Source organism: Bos indicus x Bos taurus, chromosome 7 (genome assembly GCF_003369695.1).
Source record: "Bos indicus x Bos taurus breed Angus x Brahman F1 hybrid chromosome 7, Bos_hybrid_MaternalHap_v2.0, whole genome shotgun sequence".
Classification (NCBI taxonomy): Eukaryota; Metazoa; Chordata; class Mammalia; order Artiodactyla; family Bovidae; genus Bos; species Bos indicus x Bos taurus.
In genome coordinates, this window is record NC_040082.1 from 70,743,643 (window position 1) to 70,761,012 (window position 17,370).

The 17,370-nt window shown below is 43.3% G+C and overlaps 1 protein-coding gene across 1 annotated transcript; it reads right to left on the reverse strand.

Moving 5' to 3' along the window:
* Window positions 1–477: 477 nt before the first annotated feature.
* On the reverse strand, window positions 478–4,516 carry PROP1 (PROP paired-like homeobox 1). The gene is made up of 4 exons (XM_027546792.1): window positions 4,006–4,516; window positions 2,602–2,834; window positions 1,263–1,621; window positions 478–580 (listed from the first exon to the last, which is right to left on the reverse strand). Exons 1-3 carry the CDS (start codon window positions 4,112–4,114, stop codon window positions 1,283–1,285), a joined length of 681 nt encoding a protein of 226 aa, XP_027402593.1. The 5' UTR covers window positions 4,115–4,516; the 3' UTR covers window positions 478–580; window positions 1,263–1,282.
* Window positions 4,517–17,370: the final 12,854 nt, after the last annotated feature.

The window sequence follows — 17,370 nt, forward strand, 5'->3', positions numbered from 1 at the left end:
TGACCTCAATCCTGTGTCAAACGAACACTAATCAATCAGAATCAGACAACTAAAATTGCTGCTGTAGGTATTACTATTAACACGCAAACTCAGGTTTGTTTCTCCAGAGTAGGATAAGCTCACAGAAGCCCCAGGCATGGACCACCTGACTAGAGAATCATAAACTAGAGATATTCTTATTTCCACAACTATGATTAAGAGATGTCACAGAAATGTCACAAGATGATGATTAATCTCAACTTATTTGTTCTTCTCCTTTAAAAACACCCCCAACTCAAAGACCAAGTGGGAGTGGATCTGACTTGCCTCCCATTCCCTTGCTTGGAGCCCTGTGATAAAACCTTACTGTGCTGTAAACATTCACCGTCAGAGTTTGGCTTTCTGTGCCACAGGAGCCTTTGCTCAATAACAAAACCACATGCAGTTGACTTAAAAGTTAGGTTGAAAGTAACACTGAAGATTCTTACAGGCTGAGTATGTGTTTTATCAGTTATTATTTATTTATTGTTTATAACACATTGGAGAGCTATTCTTATGTTATCAGACGTGCACGGCCTGTTGGAAGTGGGAAAGACTGGACCTAAGGGAACCAAGAAGGAGGATTAATTAGAAAATGTGGGCCAGTAAAAGCAAAGTGTCTGCTGGAATAGAAAGGAGAGGAATAAATTCAGGAGCTATTTTCAGAATGTGTGCTTGCTAAGTCCCTTCAGTCATGTCTGACTCTTTGCAACCCCATGGACTGTAGCCCACCAGGCTCCTCTATCAATGGGCTTCTCCAGGCAAGAATAATGAAGTGGGTTGCCCTTCCCTTCTCCAGGATTTTCAGAATAGAATGAACAAAAGTTAATGACAGATTTGGGCGGTGGTGATGGGGAAGGGATGTATAAGTAGACTTACACATCAAATGCCTGACTGAAATCAGCTAGAAACAACAGGAATAAAGGTTCTCAGCTGTGATCTCAATGAATGAAACCCACAAAGTTCTATACCCTACAACCATTTCCATTCATCAGCAGCAACCATTGCTTCCCTCAATTCCACCCTTCCACCAGTCACCTACACTGGGGTTTTTTCCCTACATCTTCCAGTAATTTCACCTCCTTAAATTTACTCAGTCACCTCAGTGAGACTTCATCATAATCTCCCATTTCTACATTCCCAATTTCTGTGCTACCCCTCACCATATTTTTACTTCACCCTTAGAAGGAAAGGAAATCACCCAGTTTTCTCTGTTTTGTGAGGGTCACAGACTGGGAAATTACCTTATCAGTACTTGTTTACTTTAGTTCCAGGACTTTGGTGGCTCAAGGCTGAGGGGAAGCATGGGTGGGGGTGGAGGGCAGGCCAGATGACCAGCAGGGGTTGGGTGCAAGTTGGGGTACCAGTCTTCAGACTGGTAGGGTCGAGCAAAGGAACTACCTGTGGAGGGCTGAGATGGAAGAGCATGGTTGTAGGGGTGAGGGAAGCAGGTCATTGGGGGAGGTGGTGTTGGGTACGAGTAGGGACAAGAAGGGGGCTCAGGCAAGAAACCAGAGAAGGTGGCAGGAGACAGGTGGGCCAGTGGCTGGAGCAGTGACCGCTCTTGCTTCCTCTGCTTAGCTCTGCGGTTCTGGAACCAGACCTGAAGAGGGGGAAGAAGAGCCGCATCAGAGCCTCTCTCTCAAATAGGTGGCATTATCACATGCATACTCTCTCCTTGAAGACTGAAGGTACAGGGCATAAAATTCCCCCACATCCCCAGAGGAGGCAAAGCTCTTGCAAAAGGCATAACTGAGCCAGGCCCAGTGACAAAGTAAGACCACACCATTCCTCCAGTCCATGTCTAAATTTGCCCTGCTTCAATTTTAGGTGAGTAATAAATGTCAACTTCCAACAGGAAAGAGATAAACATGACAAAATGACATTTCCCTTCCCCAGAGAATGGGAAACTTCCTCTAGGGTTATTAGAGTTTAAGACTATGGATGAGTTTAATTGTCATAGACCAGATTGGCTTTAGAGTATAGTTTATTCTAAGATTAAGATTCCTAAGATATGGTTTCCCTCGTGGCTCAGATGGTAAAGGATCTGCCTGCATTGCAGAAGACCTGGGTTCAATCTTTGGGTCAAGAAGATCCCCTGGAGAAGGAAATGGCAACCCACTCCAGTATTCTTGCCTGGAGAATTCCATGGATGGGCTACAGTCCATGGGATTGCAAAGAGTCAGATACAGCTGAGCAACTAACACACACACACACACAAGATATGGTTAGAAATAAGGGTGTATCAGGCTGATCAAGTTTCAAGGCCATGGTTAGAGACAAGGTTACATATGTGTAGAAATAGTTAGGACTGAAATTCTGTGGTTCAGATCACTATTAAGGTTGGGGGTCGATACTGGGGGTTGATGTTGGAATTTAAGTTAGATTAGGTTAGTGTCAGGGTTAAACTCAAGTGACATTCCTGGTACAGATGAGGTTACCTTGACTGTTGGATAAGACTCTGTTCTGGTGAAGGTTTGGGTTAGGGTTATAATGCCCTGAGAATTTATGCCCCAGTAGTTCCCAGGCACTGAATCTGCATTTCTTCCTGGGGGGTGGAGGCACGGAATTCTGGGCCATCACCTGGATTCTGGCCTCACTGAGGCCTGTGTCCTGAGCGAGACTTTCTCGTGCCCAAATATCAGGGTACTGGTTCCTCCCAAAAGCTGACTCCAGCTGTTCCAACTGCGCTGGACTGAAGGTGGTGCGGTGACGGCGCCGGGAGTGTGGCCGACCCCTCTGTACTCCTTGCAGGGAAAGCTTTGGTCTCCCCAGTCTTACACCAGAGAGGTTCCGATAGGGCTGAGTGTTCATGTCTGAGGAGAAGAGGGGAGGGAGAGGTTGCTGCCTCAGAGACCCATCCATCCATCCCAGACCACATATGCTGGAATCCCCAGAGTCTACTCGGGCCAATGTGTTGCTCATACACTCTGCCCCAGCCAGAAATTCTTCAGCTTTCAGAACCAGCTGAATCTAGCTCAGCCTTGGCTCCACTTTGCTTCTCAGTCCCCTAACTCAGGCTGCCATCTCCAGATGAGGTCCACACCTCAGATTCATTTGTCCTGGACATTCACACTCTTTCTGTCTCACTTCTGCACCCATATGCCCACTACCTATTACATTCCCCCAGATGGGTCCCCATGTAAGGCATGCTCCTCAACAGCCTTCCACCTCTCTAAGCATACATACCACCTTCCTGATCTTACCCTATGTACCTTATGTTCACTCTGACACGGTAACAAATTGCCCAGGTCTCTAAGACCCCTATTACTTGCTCCCTGCTCTCATGGCTCATATGCAACTTAAAACTTTATATTGTTCCCATCCTATACCCTTCACTTGGGAAGATGGAACATCCCTCCCTCTTCTGCTCAGATGCACCCTCCCCATGCATGCATTTCATCTTCTCCCCTATCCCAGTCCTGGCCCGGCCACCAGGCTGCAGGAACCTGAGCTCGTGGGAAAGGCTTGCCTCTTCTCCCTCCAGGCTTACTAAGCCCCCACACTAATTAGTCTGAGAGCCAGTCAGGGAAGAGAGAACAGGAGCAAAAGGAAACACCTGGAAGGCACACACAGAAAAAAACACGTCTGGAGTGAAGATCCCATCCCCATGGGGACCCAGGAGGTGTCCCCACCTGGTGCTCAGTGTCCACCTCGGCCCCTTACTCTACTCAGATCCAAAGCTCTGGTCCCTCCAGCTCTCTTCCTCAGAGAAGGCTATGCAGTCAGTGAACTCTGAGGTCAGGAGTGAGGAGACAGATTTCAGCTCTGACTCTGCCCCCTCCTCAGGGCAGGGCCTCAGTGACACCAACTCTGTAAAGCAGACAAGTTGTACCACCCCATGCCTTCTAAGGTTCCCTTATTTTTAACATTCTAGGATTCTGGTTTTCTATTTCTCCTCTTCATCTTCCTCATGGCAAACAGTTGCCCCCATGGTGCCCACACACCGGCTGCTTCCTCAGGAACACCACCCAAAGATTCACTCACCCACTGAGGAGGTCACAGTCTCAGCGGCTGGGTAGCCCTCGGGCCACAGGCTGCTGCAAACTTGCTCCTTCGTTTGCTTACCCTGCTCACTGCTCCCTTCTGTGTCCATGGCTCACTAAAGAGACCAAAGACAGTCCAGTCCCGTGTCCTAAGTCTCTGATTTTGGATCAGTCTTTCTAAGTTTCTGTTCCCCTCTATGCCTGGTATCTTGATTGTTCTCCCTCTATTTATACCTCTCTGAATCTCTCTCCCTAGGTAAATATAAATATAGATATAGATAGATATCTCTGTCTTCCTCCCTCTCTCCTTTTTTCTAACTTTTGTTTCTAATTTTCCATTCTCTCACTTAAGTATGCTCTCCTTCTGGCTGTCTTGCCCTCACTCTTTTTCCTCTGTTTTAGTCTCCATTTTTCTCTCCCTACCCCTTCTCTCTGGGTTGCCGTTCTCTCCCTTTGCTCTCAGCTGCCTACTTTCCCAGCTTGCAATCCCACACTACCTCTATTCTCCCTGAGCCTTGGAGGAGTGACCTCCTCCTCACCCCTGTGGGCCCATCCAATCACTGCCTGGTCACCAGAGCCCCCATCATCAAGGGAGGATCACAAGCCGGATGAGAGAAGGTGCTCTGTTGGAGGGTCCAGGGACTGGGGCCAAGAGCTCATATTCCCAGAAGGCCAAATTCTTTTGTCCTTTTAAATCCCCTCCTGGGAGCAGACAGGGGAAGGAGGAGAAAATGCATTATGCCTGAGACCCCTCCTCAGAACCCCATCATGAGAAGGGAGAGGGGGTACAAATGGGGGCCAGGAGTAGGGCCTGCCTGGTATCTCATTATGCAGGTGATTCCCAAAGACTTCTTTCTAGGAAACTAAAAAGCTAAAACACGCAAGTACATTCTGATCCCTCCTCAGCTCAGTTCAGTCACTCAGTCCTGTCCTATTCTTTGCGACCCCATGAATCGCAGCACGCCAGGCGTCCCTGTCCATCACCAACTCCCGGAGTTCACTCAGACACACATCCATCGAGTCAGTGATGCCATCCAGCCATCTCATCCTCTGTCATCCCCTTCTCCTCCTGCCCCCAATCCCTCCCAGCATCAGAGTCTTTTCCAATGAGTCAACTCTTTGCATGAGGTGGCCAAAGTACTGGAGTTTCAGCTTTAGCATCATTCCTTCCAAAGAAATCCCAGGGCTGATATCCTTCAGAATGGACTGGTTGGATCTCCTTGCAGTCCAAGGGACTCTCAAGAGTCTTCTCCAACACCACAGTTCAAAAGCATCAATTCTTTGGCACTCAGCTTTCTTCACAGGCCAAATCTCACAACCATACATGACCACTGGAAAAACCATAGCCTTGACTAGACGAACCTTTGTTGGCAAAGTAATGTCTCTGCTTTTCAATATGCTGTCTAGGCTGGTCATAACTTTTCTTCCAAGGAGTAAGCGTCTTTTAATTTCATGGCTGCAGTCACCATCTGTAGTGATTTTGGAGCCCAAAAATATAAAGTCTGACACTGTTTCCACTGTTTCCCCATTTATTTCCCATGAAGTGATGGGACCAGACGCCATGATCTTAGTTTTATGAATGTTGAGCTTTAAGTCAACTTTTTCACTCTCCACTTTCACCTTCATCAAGAGGCTTTTTAGTTCCTCTTCACTTTCTGTCATAAGGGTGATGTCATCTGCATATTTGAGGTTATTGATATTTCTTCCGGCAATCTTGATTTCAGCTTGTGCTTCCTCCAGCCCAGCGTTTCTCATGATGTACTCTGCATATAAATTAAATAAGTAGGGTGACAATATACAGCCTTGACGTACTCCTTTTCCTATTTGGAACCAGTCTGTTGTTCCATGTCCAGTTCTAACTGTTGCTTCCTGACCTGCATACAGATTCCTCAAGAGGCAGGTCAGGTGGTCTGGTATTCCCATCTCTTTCAGAATTTTCCACAGTTTATTGTGATCCACACAGTCAAAGGCTTTGGCATAGTCAATAAAGCAGAAATAGATGTTTTTCTGGAACTCTCTTGCTTTTTCCATGATCCAGTGGATGTTGGCAATTTGGTCTCTGGTTCCTCTGCCTTTTCTAAAACCAGCTTGAACATCTGGAATTTCACAGTTCATGTATTGCAGAAGCTTGGCTTGGAGAATTTTGAGCATTACTTTACAAGTGTGTGAGATGAGTGCAATTTTGTGGTAACTTGAGCATTCTTTGGTATTGCCTTTCTTTGGGATTGGAATGAAAACTGACCTTTTCCAGTCCTGTGGCCACTGCTGAGTTCTCCAAATTTGCTGGCATATTGAGTGCAGCACTATCACAGCATCATCTTCAGGATTTGAAATAGCTTGACTGGAATTACATCACCCCCACTAGCTTTGTTCATAGTGATGCTTCCTAAGGCCCACTTGACTTCACATTCCAGGATGTCTGGCTCTAGGTGAGTGACCACACCATCGTGATTATCTGGGTAGTGAAGATCTTTTTTGTACAGTTCTTCTGTGTATTCTTGCCACCTCTTCTTAATATCTTCTGCTTCTGTTAGGTCCACACCATTTCTGTCCTTTATCGAGCCCATCTTTGCATGAAATGTTTCCTTGGTATCTCTAATTTTCTTGAAGAGATCTCTAGTCTTTCCCATTCTGTTGTTTTCCTCTATTTCTTTGCATTGATTGCTGAGGAAGGCTTTCTTATCTCTTCTTGCTATTCTTTGGAACTCTGCATTCAGATGCTTATATCTTTCCTTTTTTCCTTTGCTTTTCACCTCCTCTTTTCACAGCTATTTGTAAGGCTTCCTCAGACAGCCATTTTTCTTTTTTGCATTTCTTTTCCATGGGGATGGTCTTGATCCCTGTCTCTTGTACAATGTCACAAACCTTTGTCCATAGTTCATCAGGCACTCTATCTATCAGATCTAGTCCCTTAAATCTATTTCTCACTTCCACTGTATAATCATAAGGGATTTGATTTAGGTCATAACTGAATGGTCTAGTGGTTTTCCCTACTTTCTCCAATTTCAGTCTGAATTTGGCAATAAGGAGTTCATGATCTGAGCCACAGTCAGCTCCTGGTCTTGTTTTTGCTGACTGTATAGAGCTTCTCCACCTTTGGCTGCAAAGAATATAATCAATCTGATTTCGGTGTTGACCATCTGGTGATGTCCATGTGTAGAGTCTTCTCTTGTCTTGTTGGAAGATGGTGTTTGTTATGACCAATGCATTTTCTTGGCAAAACTCTCTTAGTCTTGGCCGTGCTTCATTCCGTATTCCAAGGCCAAATTTGCCTGTTACTCCAGGTGTTTTTTGACTTCCTACTTTTGCATTCCAGTCTCCTATAATGAAAAGGACATCTTTTTTGGGTGTTAGTTCTAAAAGGTCTTGTAGGTCTTCATAGAACCGTTCAACTTCAGCTTCTTCAGCGTTACTGGTTGGGGCATAGACTTGAATTACTGTGATACTGAATGGTTTGTCTTGGAAACGAACAGAGATCATTCTGTGGTTTTTGAGCTTGCATCCAAGTACTGCATTTCGGACTCTTTTGTTGACCATGATGGCTACTCCATTTCTTCTAAGGGATTCCTGCCCACAGTAGTAGATATAATGGTCATCTGACTTAAATTCACCCATTCCAGTCGATTTGAGTTTGCTGATTCCTAGAATGTCGACATTCACTCTTGCCATCTCTTGTTTGACCATTTCCAATTTGCCTTGATTCATGGACCTGACATTCCAGGTTCCTATGCAATATTGCTCTTTACAGCATCAGACCTTGCTTCTATCACCAGTCACATATACAGCTGGGTATTCTTTTTGCTTTGGCTCCATCCCTTCATTCTTTCTGGAGTTATTTCTCCACTGATCTCCAGTAGCATATTGGGCCCCTACTGACCTGGGGAGTTCCTCTTTCAGTATCCTATCATTTTGCCATTTCATACTGTTCATGGGGTTCTCAAGGCAAGAATACTGAAGTGGTTTGCCATTCCCTTCTCCAGTGGACCACATTCTGTCAGACCTCTCCACCATGACCAGCCCGTCTTGGGTGGCCCCACAGGCGTGGCTTAATTTCATTGAGTTAGACAAAGCTGTGGTCCCAGTGTGATTAGATTGACTGTTTTCTGTGATTATGGTTTCAGTGTGTCTGCCCTCTGATGCCCTCTTGCAACACCTACCGTCTTACTTGGGTTTCTTTTACCTTGGACGTGGGGTATCTCATCACGGCTGCTCCAGCAAAGCGCAGCCGCTGTTCCTTACCTTGGACGAGGGGTATCTCCTCACCACCACCCTTCCTGACCCTCAACGTGGGATAGCTCCTCTAGGCCCTCCTGTGCCCACGCAGCCACCGCTCCCATATCTTGATTCTCAGAATACTCTGGACACCCTCTCAGAACAACATAAAGCATAGGATGAGTCTTCTGGCCAAGCATAGTTCTCAAGTATTCTCTGCTTTCCTTTCCCAAATGTCACCTCCTTATTCATCCAGAACCCCGCAGGACTCCCTGAACTTCCAAGGTTGTGCAGAACTTCAGAGTACCCTGACCCTGAAGAGTGTCTGAATTCCAGGTACATCCTGATTCTCCCAGACCCCAAAACTCTGCAGAGGCCAGACATTCTGATTCTTCAAGGACACCCTGACACATCGAGCATCCCTGAGCAGTCAGGACACTCTGACACCTGCAATAGTCTGCTTCTTGAGATTACTTAGCTCCAGGAAGTACATTCTGACGTCCCTAGGACATTCTGACCCTTTAAAGACAACCCAGTATCCTCGGACTCTGGGTTCTCTAGGACACACTGAAACCTAGAACATTTCACCTCTACTAGGAGATAATCCCTGTCACCCGCCATGAAGTTTTGAAATCTCAGTATAGACTGAAACCATGAGAATACTTTATTAGTCTTGGAACACACTGTACCCATAGAATCCCCAAGGTCATGCTAATCCTTCAAGCATATCCTTTAAAAGTACAATTCAATTCAGAAAGCATGGTAATCTTCTAGGATTCTTAAGATTACAATATGATCCATGGATCAGAATAGTAAGCAGCACATGAAAGCTTGTTAGAAATGCAAATTTGGGAACCCCACTTGAGCCCTACTGAATCAGAATCTTCACTGTAACAAGATCCCCAGGAGAACTGACTATACACTTGTCTTCATTAGCTCTGGCTGCCATAACAAAATACCAAAGGATGGGTGGTTAAAACAATAGATTTCCATTTCTCACATTTCCAGAGTCTGAGAAATCCAAGACTAAGGTGCTAGCTGATTCAGGTCCTGAGAGCCCTTTTCCTGGATTGCAGACAGCCACCTTCTGCCTTCACAAGATGGAAAACTCAGCCCTGGTTTCTCTTCTTCTTCTTAAAAAGATACTAATCTCATCTTGTGGTCTCACCCTCATGATCTCTCTCAACCCTAGGAGAGAGAGATCATCACCCTCTCTCTCCCATAGGCCCACCCTCCAAATATCATTGCACCATATTAGGTTTAGGGTTTTAATATATGAGCTGATTGCTGGGAGAAATATCAATAACCTTAGATATGCAGATGATGCCACCATTATGGCAGAAAGTGGAGAAGAACTTAAGGGCCTCTTGATGAAAGTGAAAGAGGAGAGTAAAAATGTTGACTTAAAACTCAACATTCAGAAAGCTAAGATCACGGCGTCTGGTCCCATCATATCATGGCAAATAGATGGGGAAACAATGGAAACAGTGAGAGACTTTATTTTGGGGGGCTCCAAAATTACTGCAAGTGGTGACTGTAGCCATGAAATTAAAAGATGTTTGCTCCTTGGAAGTAAAGTTATGACCAACATAGACAGCATATTAAAAAGCAGAGACATTACTTTGCCAACAGAGGTCTGTATACTCAAATCTATGGTTTTTCCAGTAGTCATGTATGGAAGTGAGAGTTGGACTATAAAGAAAGCTGAGTACCAAAGAATTGATGCTTTTGAACTATGATGTTGGAGAAGACTCTTGAGAGTCCTTTGGACTGTAAGGAGATCCAACCAGTCCATCCTAAAGGAATTCAGTCCTGGGTGTTCGTTGGAAGGACTGGTGCTGAAGCTGAAACTCCAATACTTTGGCCACCTGATGTGAAGAACTGACTCCTTGGAAAATACCCTGATGCTGGAAAAGACTGAAGGCTGGGGGAGAAGGGGACAACAGAGGATGAGACGGTTGGATGGCATTACTGACATAATGAACATGAGTTTGAGTAAACTCCAGGAGTTGGTGATGGACAGAGAGTCCACGTGGTTGCAAAGAGTCAGACACAACTGAGCAACTGAACTGAACTGAACTGAGAGGAGACACAAACATTCAACTCATAACAACATGAGAGTCAAGAAGCAGTGGTCCAAGATGTGAAACTTCTCCCTCAACCCCAGAATATACTATGACCTCCTAGAGAAGCCTGAGCCCCATGACAAAAAGTCTCTTGTAGCCAACTTGGACCCACAAGCAGACACTGAATTCCCATACTCTTGCTGCCTCAAGAGACCCTAATCTTATAAGGGAACTCAGGTTAGCCATCCAGAGCAGCCTGATGATCCCAGGACACTCAGATGTTACAAAGAAATGCTACTACCCTGTTTCCCAAGGACATTGAGACATTACAGGTTTGACTTAACAACACAGAATACTATTATCTCTAAAGAGGCTGGGATGCTGAGAAGAGTTGGTTTTCCAGGGCATCCTGTTTCCTACTTCCAACCCTGACCTTCAAGGAAGACTGATACCCAGGATACTCTCACCATACAAGAGGCAGGATGGTGTGGTGGGGAAGAATACAGGTTCTGGAGTCAGACTGCCCCAAGTTCTAATATAAGCTATACTATTTACTAGCTATGTGATCCCAGGCTAGGCTAATGCCTTATATCTCTGCACCTCAGCTTTATCATCTAGGGATAATAATACAATCAATTCTCTCTATGTGAAGTAGTTATATTCAATGAAGTCATGATAAACACTTAATCAGTGAATACTGAACCACTGCTATTAGGAGAAATAGGTTCCTGTGAACCTCTGCTCACACTGTTATTGGTCAACCAATCAATACATAACCTTGTTGTATGTGTGTTTGTGCTTAAAGATACCTTACTTAATATATATATTGTAAATTCATTAACATTGAACTGATAGCCAATAGCACTGTACTTGGTGCCTGAACAAAGATTATTTTCTCCATTAAACACATCATGGCCTTCCTGCACTTAGGAACAGTAGAAATCATTGCAACACCATGTCTGGGAGCCATTTTGAATTGAAAAAGCAAGAGAGTTCCAGAAAAACATCTACTTCTGCTTTATTGACTATGCCAAAGCCTTTGACTGTGTGGATCACAATAAACTGTCGAAAATTCTGAAAGAGATGGGAATACCAGACCACCTGACCTGCCTCTTGAGCAACCTGTATGCAGGTCAAGAAGAAACAGTTAGAACTGGACATGGAACAACAGACTGGTTCCAAATAAGAGTACGTCAAGGCTATATATTGTCACCCTGCTTATTTAACTTATATGCAGAGTACATCATGAGAAATGATGGGTTGGATGAAGCACAAGCTGGAATCAAGATTGCAGGGAGAAATATCAATAACCTCAGATATGCAGATGACACCACCCTTATGGCAGAAAGTGAAGAAGAACTAAAGAGCCTCTTGATGAAAGTGAAAGAGGAGAGTGAAAAAGTTGGCTTAAAGCTCAACATTCAGAAAACTAAGATCATGGCATTTGGTCCCATCACTTCATGGGAAATAGATGGGGAAACAGTAGAAACAGTGTCAGACTTTATTTTTTGGGCTCCAAAATCACTACAGATGGTGACTGCAGCCATGAAATTAAAAGACTCTCCTTGGAAGGAGAGTTATGACCAACCTAGATAGCATATTCAAAAGCAGAGACATTACTTTGCCAACAAAGGTCAGTCTAGACAAGGCTATGGTTTTTCCAGTGGTCACGTATGGATGTGAGAGTTGGACTATAAAGAAAGCTGAGCACCGAAGAATTGATGCTTTTGAACTGTGGTGTTGGAGAAGACTCTTGAGAGTCCCTTGGACTGCAAGGAGATCCAACCAGTCCATCCTAAAGTAGATCAGTCCTGGGTGTTCATTGGAAGGGCTGATGTTGAAGCTGAAATTCCAATACTTTGGCCACCTCATGCGAAGAGCTGATTCATTGGAAAAGACCCTGATGCTGGGAAAGATTGAGGGCAGGAGGAGAAGGGGACGACAGAGGATGAGATGGCTGGATGGCATCACTGACTCGATGGACATGAGTTTGAGTGAACTCCGGGAGTTGGTGATGGACAGGGAGGCCTGGTGTGCTGTGGTTCATGGAGTCGCAAAGAGTCGAACACGACTGAGCAACTGAACTGAACTACGGCCTGTAGTGTTTTGTAGAGAAATTAGCTGATAGTCTTACAGGGGTTCCCTTGTAATTAACTCTTTAACTTTCTCTTGCTGCCTTTAGAATTCTTTCTTTAATAGTTAGTTACTTTTATTACACATAATGCATCCTGGTGTAAGTCTTTTTGGGTTCATCTTGTTTGGGACCCTATGTGCTTCCTGTATCTGGATATTTTCCTTCTTTAGGTCTGGGAAACTTTTAGCCATAAATTCTTTAAATATATTTTCAATACCTTTTCTCTTTCTTCTCTTCTTGGAATTCCTATTATGCTTAATTGGCTTGCTTTATATTATCCCATCGGTCTCTTACATTGCTTTCATTTTTTCTTTTTTTAAATTTGGTTCTCTGCTTCTTTGATTAGGTAATTTCCATTAGTCTATCTTCCAGGTCACTTATCTTTTCTTCTGCATTGTTAATTCTGCTATTCATTGCCTTGAGCTCAGTTTTCATCTTGGAAAATGGATTTTCTAATTTTTTTGGCTCCCTCTTAGAGTTTCTGGTTCCTTTTTTACAGTAATCTGCATTTTTTAATAACCTTTCTTAATTTCTTCAGTATTTTCATTACCTCTCTTTAGGACTCAGTGTTTGTTAGACTGAAGAGTTCTGTTTCATTGCTCAGGGGAATTTTCTTGGTCTTTTGACTAAGAGTGTATCCTCTGCTTCTTCATTTTGTTTGTATTTCTCTTATTATGTGAGTTTAGGAGAAACAACTATCTACTGCAGTCTTGGAGGGCTATTTGTAAGCGAGAGCATCCCTGTGTGGCTGGTGTGGGTTTAATATATTTGGGGGATGAGGGCTGTTTGTGGTTTGGATGCTTGCTCTGTCTCGCCTCAGCACGTGCTGGCTGATATCCCCTCAATAGGGGGCATGCAGGTATGAAGGCATACAGCTTGTACAGGTTCCCAGGAAGGGCAGGGGATGAGGCTGGCTCCCAGGCATAGGTCACTTTGCAGCAGCAGTGATAGCAGTGGCAGATCGCATGTGGTTGGCACCAGGTTCCAGGGCCCTTGGCAGCCGTGACAGGCCGTGTTGGCTCCCAGGAAGGTGAGGCAGTGGCCTGCAACACTCATAGGAGCCTTGGTAGTGGCACTGGCAGTGATCTACATCCACCTCTGGAGCTAAGATGGCAGCCATGACTGGCACCTGCCCCTGAAGCACATGTGGGCATGCCCTGCCACCTGAGAGCAACTGGAGAAAGCAGCTCCTATGGCAGGCCCACCCCCCGCTTGAGTGTCCCTCAGTGGTCCCTTGTCTCCCTGTCCAGGCCCAGGCTTCTCCCCATACTCCCTCAGTTGTGGTGCACTACACCCTAGCTCCCTCAGGCTGTCTTCATGTACCTAACCCCAGTCCACTCCCCAGGGTTTGAGCTCCAAAGCCCAAGCCTCAGTATCCAGTCCCGACCCAGTGCAGTGAGCCAGCAGACAAGTGTCTCAGAGTAGTGAGTGTTGGTTGGCACTGACCCTTTGTGCAGATCTCTCTCTGCTTTGCCTTCTGCACACTTGTTTCTGTGCTCTTCTCTGAGGCTCCAAAACTCCCCCTCCATTCCTTATTCTCACCAGTGAGGGGACTTCTCAATATATGGAAACCTTTCCTCTTTCACAACTCCCTCCCAGAGAGGCATTTTGCTGTGAAACTAACACTGATCTAAAACAAACAAACAAACAAACAAAATCTATTAAAAACATTGGTAAAACTAACACTGCTGCTGCTGCTGCTGCTAGGTTGCTTCAGTCTTGTCTGACTCTGTGCGACCCCATAGACGGCAGCCCACCAGGCTCCCCCGTCCTGGGATTCTCCAGGCAAGAACACTGGAGTGGGTTGCCATTTCCTTCTCTAATGCATGAAAGTGAAAAGTGAAAGTGAAGTCGCTCAGTCATGTCCGACTCTTAGCAACCCCATGGACTGCAGCCTACCAGCCTCCTCCTACTGGAGTGGGGTACCATAAACTAACACTAAAACTAACTAAAAAAGCAAACAAACAAAAAAAAAAATGTTGGTTTGGATGAAAAGATGAAATATCCAATTTAAAACACACTAAGTTTGAGACAGAAAACAAAACATAAGAAACACAGCACCAAAATCCACTCTCACCTTGTCTACTGCTTAAAGAGATCAAGCCCTGAGCCTTTGGAGTGGGAGCACTGACTCCAAGACCCTAGACTACCAGAGAATTAACCCTAGGGAGTATCAAGTACTGAGAATTCACACAAAGGAAGCCACCTGAATACAACACTTGGCATCACCCAAAGGCCAGTAGCACCCTGTGCAGGACACCTGCTCTAAACAACAAACAAAGCAAAAAATACAAACCCAGTCATCAGCAGGAAGGATTGCCACTTCACTTAGCCTTGCCCATCAGAGGAAAGACAAACAAAAACTCAGCACAAATCTCACCCCATATGAAGCTTACACAAACCACTGGATCAACCTGAGGAGGGCAGAAATCAAAAGGAAGAAAGAATTCAACCTTGAACCCTAGGAAAAGGAAACTTCAAACACAATAAGTTAAAAAAAAAAAAGAAAAGGCAGAGAAATACCACACAAATGAAGGAACAAACTAGAAACACAGAAGTCCAATTAAATGAAGAAGAAATAGGCAAACTACCTGGAGAAGAATTCAGAATAATGAGAGTAAAGATGATTAAAAACTTTGAAAACAAAATAGATAAAATGCAAGAATCAATTAACAAAGACCTAGAAGAATTAAAGAATAAACATACAGAGACAAACAACACAATTATTGAAATTAAAAATACTCCAGAAGGAATCAATAGTAAAATATCTGAAGCAGAAGAATGAATCAGTGAGCTGGAAGATAAAATGGTGGAAATAACTTCAGAAGAGCAGAATAAAGTAAAAAGAATGAAAAGAACTGAGGATAGTCTCAGAGACCTCTAGGACAATATCAAACGCACCAACACTATGAGAAATTTTTGAAGAGATTACAGTTGAAAATTTCACCAACATGGAAAAGGAAATAGTCAATCAAGTCCAAGAGACACAAAAAGTCCCATACAGGATAAACCCAAGGAGAAACATGCCAAGACACATACTAATGAAACTAACAAAGACTAAACAAAAACAAAGAATACTAAAAGCAGCAAGGGAGAAGCAACAAGTAACATACAAGGGAACCTTACACTTAACAGCTGATCTTTCAGCAGAAACTCTGCAGGCCAGAAAGGAACAGCAGGACATATTTAAAGTACTGAAAGGGAAAAATCTACAACCAAGATTATTGTACCTGACAAGGATCTCATTCAAAATTGATGGAGAAATAAAAAGCTTCTCAGACAAGCAAAAGTTAAGAGAATTCAGTACCACCAAACCAGCTTTACAACAAATGTTAAAGGGGCTTATATGGTCAAGAAATACAAGAGAAGGAAAAAGATCTACAAAATTAACCCCAAACAATTAAGAAAATGTCAATAGGAATATATATATATGTAAATAATTACTTTAAATGTAAATGGATTAAATGCTCCAACCAAAAGACACAGACTGGTTGAATGGATACAAAAACAAGATCCATATATATGCTGTTTGCAAGAAGCCCACTTTAGACCTAAAGACACATATAGACTGAAAGTGAGAGGATGGAAAAATACATTCTATGCAAATGGGAAGCAAAATAAAGCTGGAGTAGCAATCCTCATATCAGACAAAATAGGCCTTAAAATAAAGAAGATTCCAAGAGATAAGGAAGGACACTACATAATGATCAAGGGATCAATCCAAGAGGAAGACACAAAATTGTAAATATCTATGCACCCAACATAGGAGCACCTTAATACATAAGACAAGCACTAACAGACATAAAAAGGGAAGTTGACAGTAACACAATAATAGTAGGAGACTTTAACACCCCATTCACACAAATGGACAGATCATCAAAACAGAAAATTAATAAGGAAACACAAGTCTTAAAAATGATACATTAGATGAGATGGATCTCATTGATATCTTCAGGACATTCCATCCAAATGCAGAAGAATACACCTTCTTCTCAAGTGCACGTGGAAAATTCTCCAGGATAGACCACATCTTGGGTCACAAATCAAACCTCAGTAAATTTAAGAAAATTGAAATCATATCAAGCATCTTCTCTGACCACAACGTTATGAGACTAGGTATCAGTTACAAGAAAATAAAAACTGTAAGAAATACAACACATGGAGATTAAACAACACATTTATAAATAACCAACAGGTTACTGAAGAAATCAAAAGGGAAATCAAAAGATTTCTAGAAACAAATGACAATGAAAACACAACAACACAAAACCTATGGGATGCAGCAAAAGCAGTTCTAAAAGGGAAGTTTATAGCAATACAATCGTACCTCAAGAAACAAGAAAAACAACCTAACTTTACACCTAAAACAACTAGAAAAAGAAGAACAACAACAACAAAAACACCAAAATTAGTAGAAGGAAATAAATCATAAAGATCTGAGCAGAAATAAATGACAAAGAAACGAAAGAAACAATAGTAAAGGCTAATAAAACTAAAAGCTGTTACTTTGAGAAGATAAAATAGACAAACCTTTAGCCAGACTCATCAAGAAAAAAGAGAGAAGAATCAAGTCAACAAAATTAGAAATAAAAAAGGAGGGGTTACAACAGATAATGCAGAAATACAAAGAATTATAAGAGACTCTTATGAACAACTGTATGGCCATAAAATGGATAACCTGGAAGAAATGGACAGATTCTTAGAAAAGTTCAATCTTACAAGACTGAATCAGGAAAAAATGGAAATTATGGACAAACCCAATTACAAGCTCTGAAATTGAAACTTTGATCAAAAATCTCCCAAAAAACAAAAACCCAGGACCATATGGTTTCACAGGAGAACTCTGTCAAACACTTAGAGTAGAGCTAATGCCTCTCCTAAAATTCTTTCAAAAAATTGCAGAGGAAGGAACACTTCCAAACTCATTCTATAAGACCACCATCACCCTGATACC